We start from the raw sequence: 27,578 nt of genomic DNA, 5'->3' as shown, positions 1-27,578 counted from the left end.
GTTCTGTTCCGGCACATTCAAAACTTCCCGAAGGTATCGTTTCAACATTTCAAGAGGAGCAACATTTTGTATTTTAGGAAAATTAACAAATCTCAGGTTATGATTCTTAGTATAATTATCAAAAGTCTCCATTTTATACCTGAGATTTGTCAAGTCTTTTATCATTGTAGGTTGTAATAATTCAGAATTTTTAATCTTATGGTCCATTTTATCAACTTTATCTTTCAAAACCTTGATATCTTCCTCTTTTTTTTGTAAGTCAATTTCTAAAGTCTTTATTTTTGGTGAAACTTCATTAATCTGCTTCAAGAAAGTCTGTCCCAGGTTAGATACTAAATCCCATAAAGCGTCTAAAGTCACTTCCCTTGGTTTAACTACTAACTCTTTAGGTAGTACACACCTTTCAAACATCTGATCATGGCTCGCACTTTGTCCCTCAGCTCCTCTCCCCTCGTTCCGCGGCGATTCCATGGGCAAACTGCCCTCCAGTCCCTCCTCAGATAGAATTGAAGCTTCCTCACGACGTTCTTCCGGGCCCCTAACACCTTCCAGGGGGGACCCCGTCGATCCAGAGAGGAAGGAACTCGCACCAATCGGCTGGGGAGGCGGAGTACGTGCGGCGGGGCTCAGAGTGGTTTCAAAGCCGGGGGAAGCCGATATCTCCCGATCGCCGGCGTTCCCTACCGGCGGCGTTCCGCCTTGTTGAACGGCTCCTTGTGGTCGAAAGTATCGGTCAATTGGACCAGATAAGGAGGGAGGTAGCGGGGAGGCTCTAGCCGCTATTCTCCCTCGTCGTTTCGGCATTCTCTAACAACAGGAAAAGCGATCCACAGCGTCTTAACAGAGCGCGGCCGTGATTTCTTTGGTGATTTCTGTTAGGTCATGTCTGTAAGGGATGTATAGTGTGACATCATCTGCATATATGAAGGGGTTGAGACCTTGATTGGATAAGGATTTGGCTAGTGGGATCATCATTAGGTTGAAAAGGAGCGGTGAGAGTGGTGATCCTTGAGGTACTCCACAGTTTGTTTTCCACGGAGATGATATATTCGAGTTTGATTTCACTTGATAAGTTCTAGTTGTTAGGAAGCCCTTGATCCAGCTAAGTACACTTCCACCAATCTCTAAGTATTCTAGTATGCTTAGTAATATATTGTGGTTTACCATGTTGAATGCTCTAGACATGTCGAAATGTAGGAGAAGTATGCTTTTGCCTGTTGCTATTTGTTGTTTGAATTTGGCTAGTAGAGTGATTAGTACTGTTTCGGTACTGTGGTTGGAGTGGAATCCTGATTGTGATTCATAGTAATATTGTGAATTTGTTTATGTAGTCAGTAAGTTGTTTGGTTACTAAGCTTTCCATCAGTTTGACTACCAGTGGGATTGATGCTACTGGTCGGTAGTTGGTGATATCATCTGTTTTTTTCTTGGTATGACAACATCCACAGCCCAAATCCTGCAGTTAATTAATCCCCACCTGCTGCTATCCATTTTAGAGGTCTATAAATTTAACAAAATACATGAAGCCGGTTTAAAGGTTCTGATTGGCAGCTGTAGCTAAATGTCAAACGAAAACAGGGGTAGTAATTACGTGGCAACACAATCAACTACTCTCACTGAAAAAAAATTTCAAATTTTAATTCTTATTTTTAAAAGTACATAAGTACATAAGTAGTGCCATACTGGGAAAGACCAAAGGTCCATCTAGCCCAGCATCCTGTCACCGACAGTGGCCAATCCAGGTCAAGGGCACCTGGCACGCTCCCTAAACGTAAAAACATTCCAGACAAGTTATACCTAAAAATGCGGAATTTTTCCAAGTCCATTTAATAGCGGTCTATGGACTTGTCCTTTAGGAATCTATCTAACCCCTTTTTAAACTCCGTCAAGCTAACCGCCCGTACCACGTTCTCCGGCAACGAATTCCAGAGTCTAATTACACGTTGGGTGAAGAAAAATTTTCTCCGATTCGTTTTAAATTTACCACACTGTAGTTTCAACTCATGCCCTCTAGTCCTAGTATTTTTGGATAGCGTGAACAGTCGCTTCACATCCACCCGATCCATTCCACTCATTATTTTATACACTTCTATCATATCTCCCCTCAGCCGTCTCTTCTCCAAGCTGAAAAGCCCTAGCCTTCTCAGCCTCTCTTCATAGGAAAGTCGTCCCATCCCCACTATCATTTTCGTCGCCCTTCGCTGTACCTTTTCCAATTCTACTATATCTTTTTTGAGATACGGAGACCAGTACTGAACACAATACTCCAGGTGCGGTCGCACCATGGAGCGATACAACGGCATTATAACATCCGCACACCTGGACTCCATACCCTTCCTAATAACACCCAACATTCTATTCGCTTTCCTAGCCGCAGCAGCACACTGAGCAGAAGGTTTCAGCGTATCATCGACGACGACACCCAGATCCATTTCTTGATCCGTAACTCCTAACGTGGAACCTTGCAAGACGTAGCTATAATTCGGGTTCCTCTTACCCACATGCATCACTTTGCACTTGTCAACATTGAACTTCATCTGCCACTTGCACGCCCATTCTCCCAGTCTCGCAAGGTCCTCCTGTAATCGTTCACATTCCTCCTGCGACTTGACGACCCTGAATAATTTTGTGTCATCGGCGAATTTAATTACCTCACTAGTTATTCCCATCTCTAGGTCATTTATAAATACATTAAAAAGCAACGGACCCAGCACAGACCCCTGCGGGACCCCACTAACTACCCTCCTCCACTGAGAATACTGGCCACGCAATCCTACTCTCTGCTTCCTATCTTTCAACCAGTTCTTAATCCATAATAGTACCCTACCTCCGATTCCATGACTCTGCAATTTCTTCAGGAGTCTTTCGTGCGGCACTTTGTCAAACGCCTTCTGAAAATCCAGATATACAATATCAACCGGCTCCCCATTGTCCACATGTTTGCTTACCCCCTCAAAAAAATGCATTATATTATTTTATTTTGTGAATACAAGGCAAAGGGGCATCGGATGTTCATAACAAAGTAGGCTATAGGATCTCCTACATCACACAGCTATTCCAGATCCAAGCTCTTAGAATTTCATCAATCATTTGCCTCAGTTGTCTTATTTTTCCTTAAAACAGGCACATCATAAGCCATGAACATTTCTTGCAAAGAAAATTAAAAAAAAAAACTACCAAAAATCTCTAAAAAGAGAAACAAGAAAGTAACTACTTAACTTATCTCTCTATATAAAAAGCAACACCAACGTTCTATGAAGCCTCCAGCCGGAAGTGTGAAGGGGGCGAGATATCCGGTTTCCCTATGAGTGTCTGCCCCGCCCTCTCTGTAACACAGTCAGTGAAGGAAAACAGCAGAGCACGAAATCAAATCGCTGGCTCTGTAACAGTGAAGGACTCAGAGGGGGGAGGGGAGAGAGGCCAGAGGGCAGGGACACACACACTCCCACATGCACACAAAAGAAAACATTGCTAGCCCCCGTTTCATTTGCATCAGAAAGGGGGCTTTTTTACTAGTCTGTATATAATACACAGCACTTTTAGAACTTGTTCATAACAAGTCCCACATCAGACAAATGGCATTTCAGTCCACAAGACCTGCTTCCCCATTTGCAAAAAGATGCAGCTCAGGGCTTTTTGCAAACGGTGTTACATGTGATAATTTGTGTGTTGAGATGCTGTATGTTGATTATTTTATGCATGGTTTTACGTAAACCGAATTGAATGAGCACTCTGTGTTAATATAAGTGGTATACAAGAAATTTAATAAAGAATATAGGTAAAGATAAAGTACAAAAGACCTTTTATTTTATTTGTAGCATTTGTATCCCACATTTTCCCACCTATTTGCAGGCTCAATGTGGCTTTCATGTCTTCTCTAGACTGCTCTGGGACACTTACATCCCTTTGGAGAGTTATGAGATATGAACCTCCCCCCCTCTTGGTTTTGTTTCTTTGATTTTTGCGAGCATGTTGCTTCATTACAGTACAACAGGCGTACAACAGGCGTACAACAATGTACTGAATGGGATTATTGAAGGCACATCATGTGAGTGTGCGGGTGTGTTTTCAGTTCTGCACTCTTTCATGCTTAATCAAAGCCAGCTTTCTTCTCAAGTCCAGGCTTTCGCTTTCCCGGTCGTGAGTCCTGAGCATTTTGTTCTATTTGGTTTCTTTACAGTAACAAGAGCCCTCCAGAGTGAAAAGTAAACAGCCGATGTCTTAAGTCCACACTGTAATGGACCATAAGCCCGGAGAGAAAATGAGGGTGCAAGAGAACTTTTCGTTAAGACCAGGTATCCTACATCTTGTTTTCTTTCTAGAAGTAATTAAACGCAACTGTTCTATTTAATTTGTGGAATTAATATTGTGGCACAAGCTAATTCTTTCTTGCAACAGCATTGAATTGATATTTGCCAAAGGTAATCACACTACATGACCACACTTCATAGTCTTTTAACCGCTGCATCCCTGGACACTTTCTTCCAGTATAGGAGCTACAGTTCAAAGCACTGTGGGATTTGCTTCAACTGACTGTCTCATTCCAAGAAACCGTGCTTTGAGGAGGTTTTGTTTGAATAGCTTATGGAGTACCATGGAGTATGTAACTTGTCCGTAGGGGATTCTAATATGCCCAAGCTGCAGATCTGAATTTACTGGGATATGCAGGATTTTTTTTTAATGTTGTTTTTGTTTTCATTTGATTGATGGGGTGTTTTATGTTGTTTACCTAATTTGTTTTCCATTTATTTTTAGAGCACTCTGTTTTCCAGTAGCAGCCACAGACCATCAAGCTCCATGAGGAGACTGAAATTTGGTCTCAAAAGCTTTGGTTTTTAAAGTGTGTTGATTTGATGGGAAATGTGTAGGTGGTAGTTAATATGCTCATCTAAAATAACTAAAGGGTTAGTTACTAACATGCATTAAAGGGAATAATACGTGAGTTTTTCCCTTAATGTGCATTAAATGGCAATGTCATGCACTATTTTAACATAAAGTACTTCCCACTGCTTATGTATGGAAGAAAAGCAAAGAACACCTAACCAAAGTGGCTATATATTATATACACCACCACGCTGGTATCGAAACTTGGGGGGAAAAAGCATCAAGGGTGCTGCAGGATCAAAATCTGATTTCACCAGCAACACGTACTCCCATTGACCAATCGCTGATCATAAGGGGATTCGTACCTCATCATAGGCAAAAAAACACCCCAATATTTTCACTTTTCAATTCAACAAAACGGAGCACTTGTCATGCTTTCTAATTTTAAGAAAAATTATTGCTTCGTAACTGTTCTTAAACAAATTCAAACAAGAAGTTCATAAAACACTTAGCCTCTTGTTCGGTGTTTTGATACTGATGGTTGCCTCTTCCTCCTCTTCCTTGACAGTCTAGACACTTGTACCCCTTGTAGTCCTGGGTTCAACATGGTGCTGAGACCCATATCTCTAGGGGTCAAGCTGAAATATAAGAGATGGCTAATAATACAGCACCAGACCCTTTAAGAATGCTTCCCTGGAGCACCGGACTGCACATTAGTGGCCCAGTGCTCCCAGGGAGCAGAATAGGTTGACCACAAGTTGTGTTATTCATTGACTGTAGGAGTCACTAACTTGCAGTATTAAGAGCCCCTTTTACCAAGCTGCAGCAAAAGAGGGCCAGTGCAGGCGTCGGCACGTGTTTTACACATGCGCCGAGGACCCTTTTACTGCAGTTGGTAAAAGGGAAGTCTCCTTCCTGCAGGAAATGGCCATGCGGCAAGTAAAGCATTTCCTGTATAGCGAGCGGTAAGCCTTCATTGGGTTTACTGCTGCTCAGTAAACGTAGCCCTAAGTTACCACAGTTAGAGGGGCATAATCAAACAAAAACGTCGATCTCCATGGGCGTTTATCTCCGAGAACGGGTCCGTGAAGGGGCAGACCGAACCGTATTTTCGCAAAAAATAGACGTCCATGTTTTATTCGACAATTTGTGAGCTGGGCGTTTTTGTCTTTCAGCGATAATGGAAAATGAAAGCGCCCAGCTCAAAAACGAATAACTCCAAGGCATTTGTTCGTGGGAGGGGCCAGGATTCGTAGTGCACTGGTCCCCCCTCACATGCCAGGACACCAACCGGGCACCCTAGGGGGCACTTTTACAAAAAAAAAAAAAAAAAAAAGGTAAAAGAGCTCCCAGGTGCATAGCACCCTTCCCTTGTGTGTTGAGGCCCCCAAATCCCCCTCAAAACCCACTGCCCACAAGTCTACACCATTACTATAGCCCTAAGGGGTGAAGGGAGGCACCTACATGTGGGTACAGTGGGTTTGGGGGGTTGGACGACTAATAAGCATTAAGCAGCACAATTGTAACAGGTAGGGGGGGATGGGCCTGGGTCCACCTGCCTGAAGTCCACTGCACCCCCTAACAACTGCTCCAGGGACCTGCATACTGCTGCCAGGGAGGTGGGTATGACATTTGAGGGTAAAAATAAAAAGTTGTGAAACCTCCTTTTTTTGTGGTGGGAGGGGGTTAGTGACCACTGGGGGAGTCAGGGGAGGTCAACCCCAATTCCCTCCGATGGTCATCTGGTCATTTAGAGCACTTTTTTGGGACCTGTTCGTGTGAAAAAAGGGTCCAACAAAAGTGTCCTAAATTTCCGCTAAAAATGCCTTTATTTTTTCGATTATCGCCCTAACACGTACATCTATCCTCAGCCGATAACCACGCCCCAGTTCCACCTTCGCCACACCTCTGACACGCCCCCATCAACTTTGTCCGCATCCGCGACGGAGTGCAGTTGAAAACGTCCAAAATCAGCTTTCGATTATACCGATTTATTCGTTTTTGTGAGATAAACATCTATCTCCCGATTTGGGTCGAAATCTAGGCGTTTTTCTCTTTTGATTATAAGGTGGATAGTGATTCACATGGCAAATTTTATTGCAGTTTTATGACTTTCCTTCTCATTCTCATAAATACTTTTGAATGAACATGTATGTGTGTCTGTGTAATCCTGTCAAGATTCAAATCAATTACAATCAAGGAGTCAGTTTTTATTTGTGTCATACTATCCACTGACAGAATTAATTAAATTACTTTTATTTATTTATTTTAAATTTTACATAGCACAAGCCTAACAAACTTGTACAGAAAGTTCAGTTAAATACGATTAAATTCAATTGAACAAAGTTCAAGGAAAAATATAAATAAAAAGGAAAAAAAGAAGAAACCTTAACCTCACATAAGTCCACAAGTGGAGTCCAATAATGCTTTGTTGGAGTTAGAGGAAAATAATTAAACACTGTACATCGGTTGTGCTCACATTCGCATTGAAATAAACAACGGTTTATTTATTTCTTGCATTTGTATCCCACATTTTCCCACCTCTTTGCAGGCTCAATGTGGCTTACAATACATCATGACTAGTGGAAATATATTAGAAAATAGACATTTAGTGTTACAGAAGGATCATTGGGCAACATGATAATGAAGAAACATGATAGTAGTATAACAAGCAGATATTATAAGGCAGTCCTGAATATACGTGGAGGAGTTGTGTATGTGTACATTGGTTGATCTTTGTGGTATGCCTTGTTAAAGAGATAGGTCATTAGTTCGTCAATCGTTTTTAAGTTTTTAGGTTGTTACTCTACTATATTAATTTTTAATGTTATAAAAGAAGAGAGTTGGGTAGGATCATAATATACATATTTCGTTGACTGATGTGTGACCAAGCATTTACATGGATACTTAAGGGAAAATGTAGCTCCAATTTTCAGTGTCTCTTGTTTCATCTGAAGAAATTTCTGACGTCGTTTTTGCGTTTCCCTCGAAACATCCGGGTATACTCGAATTTTTAGTCCTTTAAAGATTTTTTCCTAATTTTTAAAGAACATCTTTAATGTCCAGATCTTATCTGGTGTTAAAGCTAAAGTAGCCACCAAAGTAGTTGCTGTTATTTGATCTATATCAGATGTTTCCAACAAGGCTGTAACATTTAACCCTTGATTATCCTGATTGTTCTGTTTCTGTTGATCCATTTTCTTCATGGGAAGGTAAAAGACCTGTGAAAATGGGGGGATATTCTCTTCCCCTATTTCCAAAACTTCTTTAAAGTAATTTTTTAACATCTCACGGGGAGAGATCAGGGATTGTTGTGGAAAATTTATAAAACGCAAATTATTGCTCCTTGAGCAATTTTCCAAAATCTCTGTCTTTCTCCTAAGATTAGATAAGTCTTTAAGCATAGTCATTTGTATTGACTGCACGTGTTGCAAATCAATTTCCTGCTTATTAACTTGTATCTTCACTGATTTTGTATCATTTTCTATTGCATTTACTTTTTTTTTTTGTTACAGTTGTACCCTGCACTTTCCCACTCATGGCAGGCTCAATGCGGCTTACATGGGGCAATGGAGGGTTAAGTGACTTGCTCAGAGTCACAAGCAACTGCCTGTGCTGAAGTGGGAATTAAACTCAGTTCCTCAGTTCCCCAGGACCAAAGTCCACCACCCTAACCACTAGGCCACTCCTCCACTTTCTTCTTCTACTCCTACTCCTACTACTACTACTTAACATTTCTAAAGCGCTACTAGGGTTATGCAGCGCTGTACAGTTTAACAAAGAAGGACAGTCCCTGCTCGAGGGAGCTTACAATCTAATGGACAAAATGTGCAGACAATCAAATTGGGGCAGTCTAGATTTCCTGAATAGAGGTACAATGGTTAGGTGCCGAAGGCGACATTGAAGAGGTGGGCTTTGAGCAAGGATTTGAAGATGGGCAGGGAGGGGGCTTGGTGTATGGGCTCAGGAAGTTTATTCCAAGCATAGGGAGAGGCGAGGCAGAAAGGGCGGAGCCTGGAATTGGCGGTGGTGGAGAAGGGAACAGAGAGGAGGGATTTGTCCTGTGAGCGGAGGTTTCGGTTAAGAGCGTAAGGGGAGATAAGGGTAGTGAGGGGCTGCAGATTGAGTGCATTTGTAGGTTAGTAGGAGAAGCTTGAACTGGATGCGGTACCTGATCGGAAGCCAGTGAAGTGACTTGAGGAGAGGGGTGATATGAGCATATCGGTCCAGGCGGAAGATAAGACATGCAGCAGAGTTCTGAACGGATTGAAGGGGGGATAGATGGCTACGTGGGAGGCCCGTTCATTATCACCATATCTTCATTAATTTTCTTTATCTGGGGACATAACGCCTTCCCTAAGTCAGCTATTAACAACCATAAATTGTCTAGAGTCACTTCTGGAGGTTTTTAAAAAAAAATTTGCAAATGAAATGTTCACTGCCTCAGTCTGTTGTAAAGTTTTCGCACCTTCAGCCAGCTCTCTTGTCTCCTTCATTGAAATCTCTGCCAATTGTGCAGTTGAATTGGGAATTCGCAAACTTCTCAATTCCTCCGGCGTGATTGAATCTGCTCCCTGTCCTGCTTCACTTGACAACTCTTCGGTATTCAGGTTTGCAGGTGCTGCCATCGGAGAACTGCTTCCACATGGCTGTGGAGGAGGGACTCTCTCTTCGGGGCTTAGTGAAACTTCCAGCCCAAATCTCTGCCGTGGGTCTCCAACCACCCTAGGCTGAGTTAGCAGGCCGCTCACCGACGCTAACGAATCTGGAGTTCTCTGTAAATATAAATCCATCGGACCCGAAGCAGCTGGGGATCTAAGCTGCTGGGAAGCTGCAGCTTCAGCTTTTCCCCTTCTCTTCGGCATTGAAGGAAAACGAAATCAAACTCTAACGCACGTCCGATTCATATGGCAGCCATCTTGGACTCCCTTTTTTTTTTTAAATTAACAAAGGGGCCCTTTTACCAAATGGTGCTAAAAGGTGGCCCACGGTGGTGTTGGCACATGGGATTGCAGCACATCGAGGCCACCTGCTACCGCCGCTGGTAAAAAGGCCTCTTTTTTTAAAGAGCTGGTAAATGGCCATGTGACAATTAAAAAATTGCCACTTACTGCTGGAGTCTTCACCGCTGCCCGATTACCACCAAGCATGCCCCTTGGCAATAGAAAATAAAAAGGTATTTTCTAGCACCAGAAATGGCTTGTGGAAGACCTGGAACTACTGCCGGTCTCCTGGGTGAGTCCGGCAGTAGGGCCGATTTGCCTCATGCCAAGCCGGCGGTAACCCTACCGCCCTTTAGTAAAAGGGCCCCAAAATTTCTAGGCCACTGTGAAAAATCCAAAGTGGTAATACAATATAAATTAAAAAGTTATAAAATATGTGAGCAGTTAGGCACGTAAATGATAATATTCTATAACATGAGTGCCTAACTGCCTGACACGCCCCTGACCTGCCCATGCCCCTCTCATGCCCACAACCCCTTGAAGCTGCACACTGTGGAATTTGAGCAGGCAACCAGTGGCGTTCCTAGGCTGGCTGACACCCGGGGCGGATCGCCGATGCGCCCCCCCAGTGCAGCGCGGCCCCCCCCGGCGAAATTACACCCCCCAGGTGCAGCGCGACCCCCCCGGGTGCATTTTTACCTGCTGGGGGGGAGGGGTGCCGCGCCTGTTGGCTCCGAGTCTGCTCGTTCCCTGCTGCTCTCTCTGCCCCGGAACAGGAAGTAACCTGTTCTGCGCAGAGGGAGCAGCAGGGAGGGAACGAGCGGACTCGGAGCCAACAGGCGTGCGGCACCCCCCAGCGGCGTGCACCCAGGGTGGACCGCCCCCACTGCCCCCCCCCCTTGGTACACCACTGCAGGCAACTTATAAAATAGTGACAAAGAGAAGTTACATGTATAACTACAGAGTGATGTCAATTAACGCCAATTACAGCCAATTATTGAATTAAGTTGCACACATAAATGATTTTATTCTATAAATTCCACCTGCAACTTTGCATGCTAAGCATAAATTTGAGTGTCCAGCTTTATAGGCTTTGGGGGTATATGTTCATATCCTTTTATTCACATTTTCAGAGGGCAGTTTTCAGAAATAGTATTCTACCTGTGTAAATGCTTTGAAGATTGTCCTTTGTGTATATTTCAACAAAATAAATTGATTTCCTTTCTTAATGGATGGATATCCCTGTCATTCTGAAGTAAATGCATGTTATTCTGAAAGATTGCAATTTGCCACAGAATACAGTTTCCACCAGGAAGCAGTTTTGTCAGCAAATCTTGCATATGTAAATTCTAATCAATAATGTAGAAATATTCTGGTGATGGCACTTGGTTAGGACGGGCACAGTGCTACATATTACTGAGATTGTACCATATTCATATACAAAATGCAGATATGAGATAAACAGTGGGCATGTTAAATAAGTATTGTATTTATCAATCAATACATATCCCCTGTTCCTCACAGTTTCTCTGAGCAATTTCAACTTCCCTTGTAGGCCTAGGGTTAGAAATGTAGGGATGGATTAACACTATACACTTGTGTGCCCCTACCATAGACCTCTATATACTTATTTTCTTAAACAACTTCCCCCATACCCAAATCACATTCATGCTTTCCTAGCACCCCGTTGAGATCTTTTGTTAATGGACTTCTCCCAACACTTCAGCTGGATTGCGGATGAAGCTGCAGCAGACAAGTCCCTCAGGCTGGCACAAAGCAGGAGTCAAGGCAAAATGAACCAAGGCAGGAAATGAAGCAAGGCTGGAACCTTGGCAGGAACTGACATCAGACAGGAACTTGGACTGGAACTGAGGCTAGGCAGGAACCCCGGCAGGAACTGAAGCAAGGCTGGAACTGTGGCAGGGATAAGACTAGGCCAGACAGAACTAAACAGGACAAGATAGATGAGACAAGGCAGACATGACTAAGCAGGACAACAGGACAAGAACTGAATTTGGACAAGTCAAGGCAAGACAGGAACCGGATACAGAAGAGGCAAGGAAGGTGAGACAATAAGGCTAGAACTGAACCCAGTCAGAACAAAACAGGACAAGGATACAAGGCTAGAACTAGTTCCAGACAAGGCAAAGCAGGATCTGGACCCGACAAAACACTACACAAGACAAGGCAAGGCTATGACTAGAGAAGACAAGGTGAAACAGATATAACAGGACCGGCAATGGGCAAGAACTTGGAGACAAGGCAGGGCTGAAACTTGGCAGGAACTAAGACAATGCATGACTGCACCTTGGCAGGGTTGGAGCTTGGCAGTAACCTGGAGACAAGGCAGGAGCTTGGCAAGGCAGGAACTCGTAGACAAAGTAGGGCTGGAGCTTGGCAGGGACGCAAAGACAAGGCGAGGCTGGAGCTTGGCAGGAACCAGGAGACAAGGCAGGAGTTTGGCAAGGCAGCAACTTAGAGACAAGGCAGAGCTGGAGCTTGGCAGGAACTCAGAGAAAAAGCAGGGCTGGAACTTAGCAGGAACTCAGAGTCAAGGCAGGGCTAGAAATTGGCAGGAACTTAGAGACAAGGCAGGAGCTTGGCAAGGCAGGAACTCGGAGGCAAGGCAGGAGCTTGGCAAGGCAGGAACTCGTAGACAAGGCAGGAACTTCAAAGCAAGGCAAGGCTAGAACTTCAAGGCATGGCAGGAACTCAGCAGGACAAGACACACAAGGCTGGAAGAAGACCTTGTTAGCAAGGTCCAAGCAGACCCATTGCAAAGGCACTCAAGGAGGTCTTGGGCTTCCCTTAAAAGAAACCTGGCTCATGCCATCGCTTCTAATGCACCCCTCAGAATTTCTGCCGCTAGCCCTATAAACAGTGGACTGCAGCATGTGCGTGCCTTAGGAGGGTGTCGCACGACAGCAGAGGAAGAGAAGATGCCATCCATTAAGGCACCGCCAAAGCAGTAAGTCCATTGGGGTGGTGGGGGGAGGTTGGGGCAGAAGTCATGGCAGAGCCATGACATCACCTCTACAAATTTAAGAATGAAAAACTACAGGGTCAGTTCTGGGTGTAGTGGCAGTAATAGGTTGTGGTTGTAATTGGCATGGGCTCATGGAGGAACACCTAGCTAATCATGTTTTCAAGATTATCACAATGGATCTGCCTGAAATAAATAGACACATATTGGAGATCCATTGAATGTCAGTCCAGCTCATGCATATTCATTGCTGTGATCCTGAAAACCTAACTGAATAGGGGTGCCTCCAGGAGAAGATTGAGAATCACTGGCCTAGTGGTTAGAGTAGGGGTTCTCAACTCAGTCCTCAGGACACACCTAGCCACAATGAATATGCATGAGATAGATTTACATGCCTTACCTCCATGGAATGCAAATTTATCTCATGCATATTCATTATGGGTATCCTGAAAGCCTGACTGGCTAGGTGTGTCCCGAGGATTGGGTTGAGAACTCTGGGTTAGAGCATTGAGCTAAGAACCATTGCTTATGGGACAAACTGAGATGCTGATGGGATGGATCTCCTCAAAGAATGAGATTTGAAGACAATGTGCCCAAGATATGTCTAGAAAGATTTAAGAGTCAAATAGTCTTCACAAAAGAAACAACAGAAAATGAGATTTAGCTTTCTTTGGTGCCTCTGAAAAGATATAGACAGAATGGGGACATTATTAGGATAGTTTTCAAATGTAATAAAAGCATATATGCAAAACTACCTTTTTAGGGCTCCACCGCTTGTCAAAGATTACGTTCATGGCAAAACATCTGATCATGCTATTCTGTAATTTATATATTAAGCAAAGTACCGGTATCATGTGCTTGAAAAGTGGAAAAAGCATGGGTAGGTCTGAGATTTCAGTCATGAGTTTCAGACCAGGGAGGCATTCCACACTGACTGAACCCACATGTCAGACTCCGACTTTTATTCCATCCAAAAATAAAACAAGTCTTGGACAATCCAGTGAGCCTAATGTGCCAGGCTGAGGTCTAAACCTCAACTATTTGCTTAATGTTATTAGAAACCCCTAAACCCAGTCAGTTTTGAAAGAAGCTTGCACACTGTTATGTAGAAAGGAAACCATGATTAGCAGTATCAATATAATTTGAATATATCCCGATTTCATATGTGGTTTTGGCATCTAAACAATAGAAAATACAGGTCTCTAAACACAGTTAGGTTAGTTAGGTGGTGAATGGAAAGGCAGAACAAAGATCTGTAGAGTAAACTTTGCTATGGAAGTTTATTTATCTGCTAAAACCCAAAAATGTCTGTAACAAATGGTAACAGGCTATAAAAAAAATTAAAGAATTTAAAACTACTATTATGGCTATATATAATTTTTATAAATTTTCTCACAATAAATACTCAAATGTTAAATAGTAGTAGTAGTAATAACAGTCTATGGACTTTTCCTTTAGGAAGCCGTCCAAACCTTTTTAAAACTCCACTAAGCTAACCGCCTTTACCACATTCTCTGGCAACGAATATAAACTTGTAATGAGGACTCATTTTTTTAAATTTCTATTCATCATTGTGATTTTTAGTTGACTGATAATGATGTAAGTGGAAAAGACTGTGTTGGCACCCTTAGCATATTGGTATTTTCCCCTTTCTTCAGAAGGCTTAGGGGCCCTTTTACAAAGGTGAGCTGAAAAATGGCCTGCAGTAGTGTAGACATGTGTTTTGGGTGCACCTGTAAAAAATGCCTTTTTAAAAATTTTGCCGAAAATGGATGTGCGGCAAAATGAAAATTGTCACGTCTCCATTTTGGGTCTGAGACCTGATCTAGCGGTAAGGCCTGATGCAGTAACTGGGTGGTAATGGTCTATGTGCATAGAATGCCAATGATCTCCCGATTACTGCCTGTGCACCGGAAAATAAAAATATTTTCCGGCACGCATTTCGGACACGCATTAAAAATGAAATTACCACAAGGGCCACTGCGATTGCCAGGTGGTAACTCAAAACTGATGCGCATTGGGCACACGTAGGCACCTTCGCAGCTTAGTAAAAGGGCTCCTTAATTTCTAAAAAGTCAGTTCTATCAATGGGCACCTAAAGATAGGCACCAAAAAAATTGGCGCTGAAGCGAATAATGCCTACATTTCTGCACGGTTTATAGAAAACGCTGAGCGCCCATCTGCATGACTAACTAAGAAACTTCAGACCGCACAGAATACAGCAGCCGGACTGATCTTCGGAAAATCAAAATATGAAATTGCCAAACCCCTTCGTGAAAAATTGTATTGGCTTCCCACCAAGGAACGTATTGCCTTCAAGGTTTGCACCCTGGTCCACAGGATTATTTACGGCAAAGTTCCTGGATGCATGTTGAACCTTATAAATCTACCACCCAGAAACAGCACCAGTCTATCCCGAACTTACTTAAATTTGCATTATCCAGACTGCAATGGACTTAGATACAAATCAATTTATGCATCCAGCTTTTCTTACATAAGTACACAACTGTGGAACGCTCTGCCCAAAACCGTGAGATCTATCCATAACCATCTTAACTTCAGGAAATTACTGAAAACCAACTTGTTTAAGAAGGCCTACCCTCCTGATCCAAGTTAACTTTCTACTTCCTGCAACACAGCAAAAGTATGGCCCGTATTTGACTTTTATCACCACCCCCTCTTTATTTCTTTGTTGCTTTTATTTATATTTCTTATATGCCTACTACTATATTGTGTATTTGTATTTTACCGAACCGGAGCCTGCCTCTACGGTATTGTGTAAGCCACATTGAGCCTGCAACTAAGTGGGAAAATGTGGGGTGTATAAATGTGTGAAATAAATAAATAAATTTAGTTATGGGCAGTTATGTCAAGTAAAACTTGGTGTAGATGCTGATGCCTCACATTACCCATGATCCGTCCATTCCACGCCCATGGCCCCCTTTCAACCATTGCTTGTTGAATGACAATTATTGGAGCTGATTGGCTTGTTAACTAATTAAGATGCACGCGCAAATCCAGAATACAACTGGATTTGCATGCACAAATGAAGTCGTGCTATATAGAGTCCGAGGGCAATTGGGTGCATTGGCTTGTGTGTGATTGATATTTTTACATGCATAAGTGTTAGGTGCTATGTTCTATAACATATGAGCCAAAATTGCTTAGTGTGTAAGTCTGGTGGAGGTGAACATGTGGGTGGGTCATAGATATGTCTCTGAGATCCATGAAGAACTAAGGGGCCCTTTTACTAAAGTTTTGCCGCATGTCAATCCGGAGCTGCTGCCTGGCTACAGCAGAAGCCTGACAGTAGTTCCCAACCCCAGCGCATGCCATTTCTGGAGCTACAGTAATTTTTTCGATTTTTGAAAGTGCTGGAACATAACCGGTGGTGGTAAGGGCTCCCCACTGAACTGTCCAGCCTTTTACAGCTCAGTAAAAAGACCCCTTATAGAGTACTTAAGTTATGCGCACTTCAGGGCACACTTAGGCACCACCAATTACGACTACCACTGACTTGGCATAACTGTTGGTGCACCACTACTGACTTATGCTTGTATTTTATAATAGAATCTTGGCACCCAGATACCATTATAGAATTAACACTAATCCCTAGATTTTATATGTGGTGCCGAAACTTGCACATGGATCAATGATCCACATGCAAATTAATTAGCTTACAAGCCAACTAATTGTATTTGATGTAAACAATCAATTATTGCAGTTAATTGGCAATAATTGAAATGTGTGTGCACATCTCCCCATGCCCTATTCTATAACTCCCTAGCATGGAACTCAAAATGGGGTGTGGCCAAGGAAGTGACAGGGGTATTCTGAACAGTTGCGTGCAGATTATGGAATAATGCCCAGATTTGAGTGATGGTATTTACACCAGGTTTCAGCTGACATAAATACCAATGCCCAACTTTTGGTGCAGAAATGGGCCCTAAGCGCTATTCTATAAACGGCACTGAACCTGGAGCACCATTTATAAAACAGTGCTTTCTGCCATTTTTTTCCAGTGCTGAAATCTTGGCACCATTTCTAGAATGCCCTCCTAAGTGAATGGCATTGGGGTACCGAAGTCTTGGCAACAATTGATATAATTGCAACCTGAGGGGCCCTTGTACTAAGATGTGCTAATGGATTTAGCACACACTAAATTATAAGACACCCATTATATTTCTACGGGCATCTTATTATTTATTTATTTATTTATTTAATTTGTTACATTTATATCCCACATTTTCCCACCTATTTGTAGGCTCAATGTGGCTTACATAGTACTGGAGAGGCGTTACAGATTCCGGTGTAAACAAATACAAAGTGATGTGTTGGTAAGATAAAGTTCACGTGGCACAGCCACACTAGGGAATCGTACAATGTAAGAGTTGTGTTATGTCCATTACGTTCTTTAGTTTTGTTGTGTTGCAGAGATCAGGCATTTATGTGGGATCGGCAGGGTATGCCTTTTTAAACAGGTTAGTTTTTAGTGTTTTCCGGAAGTTTAGGTGGCCGTTTGTAGCTTTCAAGGCTTTTGGTAATGCGTTCCACAGGTGAGTGCTTATGTAGGAAAAACTGGACGCGTAAGTTGATTTGTACTTGAGTCCTTTGCAGCTTGGGTAGTGCATATTTAGGTACGTTCGTGTTGATTCGGATGCGTTTCTAGTTGGTAGGTCGATCAAGTCTGTCATGTATCCTGGAGCTTCACCGTAGACAATTTTGTGAACCAGAGTGCAGATTTTGAAAGCAATGCGTTCTTTGATTGGGAGCCGGTGTAGTTTTTCGCGAAGGGGTTTTGCACTTTCAAATCACTTTTTTACGAAGATAAGCCTAGCTGCCGTGTTTTCAATGGTCTGTGTGCGCTAATCATTAATGCTCGTTAAATCTGTTGGTGCATCTTAGTAAAAGGAACCCTTAGTCTCTATCTGAGGCAATGGGGCTTAAGCAAATTGCCCAAGACCACAAGGAGCAGCAGTGGGATTTGATTTGGTCGTTGTTGGTTGCCAGCCTGGTGCTCCAACTACTAGCCCATTCTTCCACTCCTTAGGTGCTGATGCTCAGAAGTAAACATAGGCACTAGCCAGATTACAGCCTGCATTTACTAGCGCAAAATGCTCAGAGCCGACGAACGTGGGAACCAGAGGAAGGAGAGGCATTTCTGAACCTGCTGATGAAGTCTGTAATTGTGTCAGTTTTATTTCCCCTTGTTTAGCAAAAATCAAAGTCAATCTGCTTCGAAGGCCCTGAAGTGCACCATCAAACATGATTTGTGTGAGAGGCTACCCATGTTTAAAGTTTCAAGTTTATTCAGAAATTTACTACCCCGCCCATCAGAAACATCTAGGCAGCTCACAATCTAAAATTTAAAGTGAGATCAGAAGAAACACAATCACAAGACAAGAGAAAAAAGAGGGAAGAAAAAGGAACTACAAAGTAGATAGGAAAGAGGGGGAGGGGAAAACACACGAGGGGTACTGTGGTACTCAGGCACCCTGCACAGGTAAGCTGTCAAAAATAAGTGAGTTTTAAGGTCGGCCTTGAAAAGCGCAAAAGTGGAATGAAGCCTAAGGGGGAGTGCGTTCCACAGTTCTGGGCCTTGTATAGAGAAGATAGAACATCTAACAGACTCATGAGAAATTTTGTGAAAGGATGGAATCACAAGTTTATTCTGCTGGAGGGAATGAAGGTTGCGGGATGGACAGTAAGGAATAAGATACTGAAAGAGAAACGAGGGATAACCAGTGGTACAAATCTTGTATACCAGGAGGAGCTTGAACAGGATGCGGTGAGAGACAGGCAGCCGGTGGGCATCTTTCAAGAGTGATGTAACATGGTCGTATTTTTTATACTCATGCTCACCCTCAATTTAATATTCCTCATAACTCAAATCTTCTCCAGGCTAAAAGTGGATAAACTAGTTTATTTTTTTTCCATCCACACAATTCTTAACACTGCCCTTAGATTAAAACAAAATAAACACACCACAGAACCGTACTTATGGAAAGGGCATGCGTACAAGAGCTGTGCTTGATGTACAATTCTTGAGCGCATGCGCCAGGCACAATCTCCCCCCCCCCCACCCTTTACTCCCTAATGCTCAATGCTAATAGTGCACCTATATTTGCATATAATTAACGTCGAGCATTACAGAGTAGTTTCGCTGCGCTGTTCCGGCAGTAAGTTTCTGGCACTATTCTGTACAGCGCTGGAAGTTTTGATCATCGGGTCCTCACTATGTAGCTGAAATGATGTCATGAAGCACTTTCACATATAACAGAAAATGTTTGTAATGTTTTGCAGATGAATTCATCTGTTTTACAAGCTCAGGAATTAAACAATTAGTCATCAGATTTGAAATAATGAAACATTTGTAAAATCTTCACAGATTTATATTGGAATTGCCTATTTATTGTGAGGAAATTTAAAAATCATATATAGACATAATATTAGTTTATTTAACTAGTCATGAGGCCTCATGTACTTGCAAAAACATTATAAGCTCATTGTAGATTTTTTTCGCATAGTATATACTATAAATATATAGAAAGCTACACTAATTATCTTTGCTATTTTATTTCAAGGAGAAGAGGTTTAATGAAGAAAGAAGAAAGATCTGGCAAAGACATGTCAGCTAAATATTATCAGGAGAAGAAGAAGGGCAGCCTGAGACCCTCCTCATTAAAAGTAGAACGGCAAAGCAGTGTGGGGAGAAAGAGCCGGAAATCAAAAAAGTTACGGTCCATTTCTAGGTCTCTCATGCTTTGTCATGCCAAGAACAGCGATGATGGCTCCAGCCTGGAGGAAAAATATTCAGATTCCACCGAGTATTCTAGTGATTGTGCTGGGGAAAGAGCTTTGCGTTGCCCTAAAGTACAACTTGGTCTCACATCAAGTACAGAGATGAAAGTTCCTAATCCCATGATGCCCTCCGTGACATTTCAGTCAAAGACTACTCCAGGTGACTGTAGCAGAAATACAAGAGGAAAATATTCGCTCAAGGTAAGGACTACAACATAACCATAGAAAGGGAATAGAGAATCTACTGCATAAAGAGTTACGCGATAGAAATTGGACCCATTTGCAGAAAACTTGCTTGAATAGAGAAATGCATCATGATAGATTTTCAAGATGCTTTGCCACTGCTATAATCACGTACGTCATTATTAATCACAGTAAAACACAAAACAGAACAAAAAAAACCTGGCTCTTTCTCCATCGACTGAGTGAATATATGGAGGGGCACTTTTGAAAGAACTTCTTAGTCAGAATCGGAACGTCCCGCTCATAATGTCCAAAAAAAACCTGTCCGTCTAACGGGGGTTTCTTGTTCAAAAATAAGTGAGGACATCCACAATGAACAGCCATTTTCCAAAATAAAATGATCACATTATGAACACCAACAAACCAGGGAAAATGGACAAAGATGCCTGGCAGCCTTTGTACAAAATTGGCCACACAGACATCCCTGCAGAGCAGAGGGGCAGCCTAGTGGTCAATGTAGTGGACTTTATTCCAGGGTGCCCAGGTTCGTATTCCACTGCAACTCTGTTATTTTAAATGGTGAGCTCTCCAGAGACAGGGAAATACCTACTGTACCTGAATGTGCACCATCTCAACAGCCCTCAGGCTTGCAGGCAGTGGTGTGCTGGAGCCAGCTCGCACCGGCTCGCAAGAGCCGGTTGTTAAATTTTGCACCGACTTGCGAGCCGGTTGTTTCCTAGTGTGAGCCAGCTCTCCTCCCTCCCACCCGCCCGCCCGATCGATCGCCCGCCCGCCTGCCCAATCCGGTCCCTCACTGTCACCGACCTGACTCTTCTAATTCTTTGGGGCAGGCAGTCTTGCCTGCCCGCTACCAGCGCTGACTCTCCCCTGCCGGTTCGCGCTTTAAAAATGGCCGCTGAGACTTCCAGAGGCGGCCTCGTGAGACTTCTGCTGAAATTGCGGAGGCCATTTTGAAGTGCGAACCGGCAGGGGAGAGTCAGTGCTGGTAGCGGGCAGGCAAGACTGCCTGCCCCGAAGAATTAGAAGAGTCAGGTTGGTGAGGGACGGATCCGGAGGGAGGGAGGAGAAGTCGCCGGTGAACAACTCGGGAGGGGTGGCAGGGGAGAGAAGGGAGTCGCTGGGCATGGGTGGATGGAGGGGAGAGAACTAAGGGTCGTGCTGGGTATGGGTGCATGCAGGGCAGGGGAGAGGAGAGGAGGGTCACTGCTGGACATGGGTGGATGAAGGGCAGGGGAGAGGAGAGGAGGGTCACTGCTGGACATGGGTGGATGGAGGGCAGGGGAGAGTAGGGTCACTGCTGAACATGGGCGGATGGAGGGCAGGGGAGAGGAGGGGAGAGAGAAGAAATGCTGGACATGGATGGAGGGGAGGGAAGAGTGAGGAAGGAGATGAGATGAGGGAAAAGGAAGAGAGGAGAAAAACTGCACATGGATGAAGAAAATAGGCAGCAGCTGAGGACCAGAAATGAAGAAGAAAGGAGGAAAGGAAAGAAATAAATGGAAAGGAAGCCCTGGAAACGGAGTTAAGAGGACAGATAGCAGCAGAATCGGATACTGGGCCAGCATGATCAGAAAAACAGTCACCAGACTGTTGTTAAACATTTACCAGCACACCACTGCTTGCAGGTGTCTTTAATATTTAGGTACAGTAGGTATATCTCTGGTTCTGGAGGGTTCACAATTTGAAAGTTAAAAAAAAAGAGCAAGACTTGAAGTGAGATTTGAACCTAGGCTCCCTGGTTTACAGTCTACTACACTGACCACTAGGCTTGCTGCTGTGTTCAGAATGCCCATAATACCAGATGTTGTCAGGGAGCTTTCAGGCTTATTTTTGAAAGAGAAGGGCGCCCATCTTTTGACACAAATTGGGAGATGGGCGTCCTTCTCCCAGGGTCGCCCATATCGGCATAATCGAAAGCCGATTTTGGGCATCCTCAACTGCTTTCCATCGCGGGGAATACCAGAGTTCATGGGAGTGTGTCGGAAGTATAGCGAAGGCGGGACTCGGGTGTGCTTAACACATGGGTATCCTCGACCGATAATGGAAAAAGAAGGGCGTCCCTGACGAACACTTGGACGACTTTACTTGGTCCTTTTTTTTTTACGACCAAGCCACAAAAATGTGCCCTAAATGACCAGATGACCACCGGAGGGAATTGGGGATGACCTCCCCCTACTCCCCCAGTGGTCACTAACCCCCTCCCACTCTAAAATACATTTTTGTAAATAGTTTTTCCAACCTCTATGCCAGCCTCAAATATCATACCCAGCTGCATGACAGCAGTATGCAGGTCCCTGGAGCAGTTTTAGTGGGTACTGCAGTGCACTTCAGGCAGGTGGACCTAGGCCCATCCCCCTCTCTACCTGTTACATTTGTGGAGGAAACAGCGAGCCCTCCAAAACCCACCAGACCCTCACTGTACCCACATCTAGGTGCTCCCTTCACCAGTAAGGGCTACGGTAGTGGTGTACAGTTGTGGGGAACGGGTTTTGGGGGTGGGGGGCTCAGCATACAAGGTAAGGGAGCTATGCACCTTGGAGCTTTTTCTGAAGTCCACTGCAGTGCCCCCTAGGGTGCCCGGTTGGTGTCCTGGCATGTGATGGGGACCAGTGCACTACAAATGCTGGCTCCTCCCACGACCAAATGGCTTGGATTTGGTCGTTTCTGAGATGGGTGTCCTCGGTTTCCATTATCACCAAAAATCGGTGACGACCATCTCTAAGGTCGACCTAAATGTTGAGATTTGGGAGTCACCGACCTTATTATCGAAAGGAAAGATGGCCACCCATCTTGTTTCGATAATACGGGTTTCCCCGCCCCTTCGCGGGGACGTCCTGCGAGGACGCCCTCAGGAAAACTTGGGCGCCCCGTTTGATTATGCCCCTCCACGTTTCCCTTTCTGGTGTCACTTTCAGAGGTGAGGGAGGGGGGCAGTATCTACTGGAGGATTAAGGAGGGGCCATGCCTTAATCCCTCCAGTGGTCAGCTACTCTACTACTACTAATCATTTCTATAGCGCTACTAGACATACGCAGCACTGTACACATTATATGCAGGTACTTTCTCTGTCCCTAGAGGGCTCACAATCTAAATTTTTGTACCTGGGGCAATGGAGGGTTAAGTGACGTGGAGGGGCATTTTCGAAAGAAATGTCTAAATCAGAATTTGAACGTTTTACAAAGATGTCCAAATTCTGAACAGGAAAGAAGGTCATTATCGAAAAAGATGAACATCTATCTTTTGTGTTTAAAATACTATGGACGTCCTGTGATTTGGACATCTTTGTGATTTGGATGTCCATTTTTTGGGTCCATATTCGAACAAAAGACATCTAAATGGAAGATGTCCAAAACAGAGGAGGAGTGACTTAGTGGTTAGTGCTGCTCCTTGTGACTTTGGGCAAGTCAAATGCACAAGGGGCATTTTTGGATATGACATCTAAGTCTGAATGTGAACATTTTTTTTGTAAAACATCCAAAAATCAGAATAGGAAAGGTCATTTTCTACAAAAATAGTCTATCTTTTCCTTTTGAAAATGCTGTTTGGAAAAATGTTTTGTGATTTGGAGGAGTAAGGGAAGGTGATTCCCGAGTCCCTCCAGTGGTCATCTGGTCATTTGGGGGACCTCTTGTGTGGAGTAGAGGAGTAGCCTAGTGGTTACGGCAGCTGACTTTGATCCTGGGGAAGTGGGTTCAATTCCTACTGCAGCTAATTTTTTTTAATAAAAACAGATCTAGCTCAAAATGTCTAAGTTTTAGTCTTGGACATTTTTGTTTTGTTCCATTATGGCTGAAGGACGTTCAAGTCTTAGCAACACCCAAGTCCCACCTTGAACACGCCCCTGACACACCCCCTTGAGATCTGAAAGTCCTTCTGACGGACTTCAGAGAAAGACGTCCAAAAAGAGGTTTCGATAATACTGATTTGGATGTTTCTGTGAGATAAACATCCAAATGTTGACTTATGTCACTTTTTGGACGTCTATCTCTTTTGAAAATGAGCCTGTTAATGACATTGTTTTTGTGTCAGTGTAATAAGGTTGATCAATTATTAGTTTGTATTTTTTTTTTCATTTTAATATGTATGTAAAAGTGAACTCTGCTTAGAATTATTAGATAATGTGGGTTATAAATACATTTTTTAATTAATATTATTATAATTGTTATGGTGAGTCTTATTAGGGCAGGAAGCAAGTCCCTGGAGTAGTCTAGTGGTCAGTGCAGTGTACTGTAGAGAAGGAGATCCAGGCCCATAACCCACTCTGTTACTCTTGTGGTGGAAAGTATGATCCCTCCAAATCCCAATCAAAAACCTACTGTACGTACATATAGGTGTCACCTGCAGTCATAAGGGGTATTGTAGTGGTGTATAATTGGGTACAGTATGTTTTTGGTAGGCTTTGGAGGGCTTATCATAGAATATAAGATGGTAATGGTGAGATGTATACCAGGGACGTTTTATGTGAAGTTCACTGCAGTGCCTCCTAGGGTGCTCCACAGCTCTGCTGGGATGTCTGTGTGGCCAGTCTACTAAGAATGATGGCTCCTCCTACATCCCAATGGCTTGAATTTGTGCATTTTCACGTGGTTGTGTTTTTTTCTAAATGGTCCAAAAAGATAGATGCACCGAGCACAACAACATCTAGGAAATGGCCATTTTCAAAAATAAAGATGTGTTGTTTCTGGTTTAAATTTTTTCTGTTTGCTACTGGATTTTTGGATGTTTTCCACAAAATGTCCACAGTTGGATTTAGACGTCATATCAAAGTGTCCCTCCACATGTGGTTGGCATAGTGGCAAATTACTAATTGTCATATTTCTGATGTCAGTATTTGATCATGAAGGAATGTAACCTGTATGGAGTGGCAGCTGTGGCTCTGGCCACCCTGTTGGGCAGACTGGAAGGACCATGTGGTTATCTGCCATCATTTATTGTGTTATTACTTTTATGTATAAACATTTACACCTGTTTGTGAGCAGGTATAAATGTCCATGGCTTCATTTCAGCCATGATTTCTGTGGGATTTGTGCTGGTAGGTTATAAAGGTATGTAGGTGTCTATGGGGCTCATTTTCAAAAGAGAAAAACGTCTAAAAAGTAGCATAAAGCAGCATCTGGATGTTTTTCTCACAAAAATGTCCAAATTGGTATTTTTCAGACGTTTTTCTATGCTGTTCTTCTGCAGTGCATCCAAATCTCAAGGGGGTGTGTCAGGGCAGTGGCAAAGGAAGGGGGAGCATTGGGGCGGTCCGCCCTGGGTGCACGCCGCTGGGGGGTGTTGGCTCCGCTGGTTCTCTGCTTCCTCTGCCCCGGAACAGGTTACTTCCTGTTCCGGGGCAGAGAGAGCAGGGAACCAGCGGAGCCAACGCAGCTCCCAGCGACATGCACTCGGGGCGGTTCGGCCCTCCCACCCATCCCTCGCCGCTTTCCCTCGTAAGTACGCGCTCTGGGGGGGGGTGCACTCCGGAGGGGGAGGGTGTGCCGTGCTGCACCCGGGGAGGGAGGGGGGGGGGTTGCGCAGCGGCGACCTGCCCCAGGTGTCAGCTACCCTCACTATGGCACTGTGTCAGGGGCATGTTAAGGATGGGAATTGGGTGTTCCTAAGATGTGGATGCTTTTCAGCCATAATGGAACAAAACAAAACCGTACAGGACTAAAACAACGAAGATGTTTTGCCCTAAATGACCATTGGAGGGAATCAGGGATGACCTCCCTTTACTCCCCTAGTGGTCACTGACCCTCTCCCAGCCCCCAAAAATGTGATTAAAAATATTACTTACCAGTCTAGTGGAGGGTGAAGTACACTGCATACAGGTGGACCCAGGTCAATACCTCCCCTTTACCTGGTACACTTGTGGTGGAAACTGTGAGCCCTCCAAAACTCACTAGAAATCCACTGCACCCACATATAAGTGCCCCTTCACCCATAAGGGCTATTGTAGTAGTGTACAATTGGCAGTAATGGGTTTTGGGGGGCTCAGTAGACAAGATAAGGGAGCAATTGTGAGATGTGTACCTGAGAGTATTTATTTGAAGTCCACTGCATTGCCCCCTAGGGTGCCCCATTGCATTCTGGGATGTCTGGGGGACCAGTCTGCTAAAAATGCTGGCCCCTCCTACATCCCAATGGATTTTCTATATTTTTCATTTGGACTTTTTTTTTTTTTCAAAAATGGTCCAAAAAACAAAACATACAAAGCACAAAACCTTGTTTGAAATTATATTTTTGAAAAAAAAAAAGACATTTTTCTTTTTTTGAAAATGACCTTTTTTATTTGGATTATGGACATTTTGTGCAAAATGTCCAAAGTTGGACTTAGACATCATATCGAAAATGCCCATCCATGTGTCTTTATACAATAGGGAATGCCTTTAAAAAGCCTTTTGGTGAAACACGTGTTGGCACTGCGTCCCCTTTGAATTCTTATTGAAAAAAGACAAGTGAATTTATATCCTTACAATTTTTTAAAAAATGGAATAGTAAAAAAATATAAAGATGATGAGTTTTTCAAATAAAAATTAGACCGATGAATTTCTTTATGCATGTTGACTCCCTTAAGTATATATGGGATACGCATTATAATACTGATGGTCCATATCTAATGAATGTATTTAATTAATATGGTATGGGATTTGCGTTACAAAACATATGAGGAGAGACTTGCTGACCTGAACATGTATATCCTGGAGGAAAGGAGAAACAGGAGTGATATGATACAGACGTTCAAAAATTTGAAAGGTATTAATCCGCAAATGAACCTGTTCTGCAGACGGGAAGGCGATAGAACTAGAGGACATGAAAAATGTCAGGAAGTATTTTTTTACGGAGAGAGTAGTGGATACTTGGAATGCGGGAGGTGATGGAGATGAAAATGGTAACGGAATTAAAAAATGCGTGGGATAAACATAAAGGAATCCTGTTCAGAAGGAATGGATTCTCAGAAGCTTAGAGGAGATTGGGTGGCAGCACTGGTGGTTGGGAGGCGGGGCTAGTACTGGGCAGACTTCTACGGTCTGTGCCCTGAAAATGGTAGATACAAATCAAGCTCAGGTATACATATAAAGTAGCACATATGAGTTTATCTTGTTGGGCAGACTGGATGGACCGTACAGGTCTTTTCCTGCTGTCGCTTACTATGTTGCTCTGTTAATTATGCTCTATATTGTCAGTTGATGGGATTCTTGTTGAGTATTTTATACAATAGGTGTCATCTTGCCCTCTCAGTCTAAGCAACACGTCATAATATTACCCTGCAATGTTGACTGAGAAAATATTTTCTAAGATTTGTTTTAAACTTATTGTTTATTAGCTTTGGGGAGTGTCTCCTAGTCTTAGTTCTAATTGAAAGGGAAGTCAACCATTCTTTATTCATCAATTTGATTCCACTCATGATTTTATAAACCTCTATCATATTTCCTTTCAGCTTTCTCTTCTCTATGCTGACAAGCCTAATCTCTTTAGTCTTTCTTCATAGGGGAGCCATTCCATCCTCTTTACCATTTTGGTTACCGTTTTCTGTATCTTTCCTAGTTCTGTTATATGTTTTTTTTTTTAATGATGCAGTGACCAGAACGGTACACAGTACTCAAGGGACAGCTGTACCATGGATGGTTACAGAGGCATTTTGATATTCTCTGTTATTCTCCTTTCCTTTCCAAATAATTTCTAATGTTTTGGACAAGTTCCTGGAATAAAAGTCCAAAAACAATTATTAAGGTGGACTTGGGAAAAATCTATTGGTTATTTCTGTGATAAGCAATATTGAATCTATTTGCTTTCTTTGGATCCTGCCAGGCACTTGTGAGCTGGATTGGTCACTGTTG

General features: G+C 43.3%; 1 protein-coding gene across 1 annotated transcript in view; it reads left to right on the top strand.

Moving 5' to 3' along the window:
- Positions 1–27,578, top strand: part of LOC115461991 (pro-interleukin-16-like) — a 121,274-nt gene that overhangs the window by 10,965 nt on the left and 82,731 nt on the right. Inside the window, exons 2-3 of the mRNA XM_030192043.1 lie at positions 4,181–4,295; positions 19,335–19,752. Of these exons, the coding sequence (XP_030047903.1) occupies positions 19,348–19,752 (405 nt within the window). The 5' untranslated portion in view covers positions 4,181–4,295; positions 19,335–19,347. The remainder of the gene's footprint in view (positions 1–4,180; positions 4,296–19,334; positions 19,753–27,578) is intronic.

Source organism: Microcaecilia unicolor, chromosome 1, assembly GCF_901765095.1.
Source record: "Microcaecilia unicolor chromosome 1, aMicUni1.1, whole genome shotgun sequence".
NCBI classification, from domain to species: Eukaryota; Metazoa; Chordata; class Amphibia; order Gymnophiona; family Siphonopidae; genus Microcaecilia; species Microcaecilia unicolor.
Note: the sequence above shows the minus strand (reverse complement) of the source record. Positions and strands in the feature narration are given on the sequence as shown.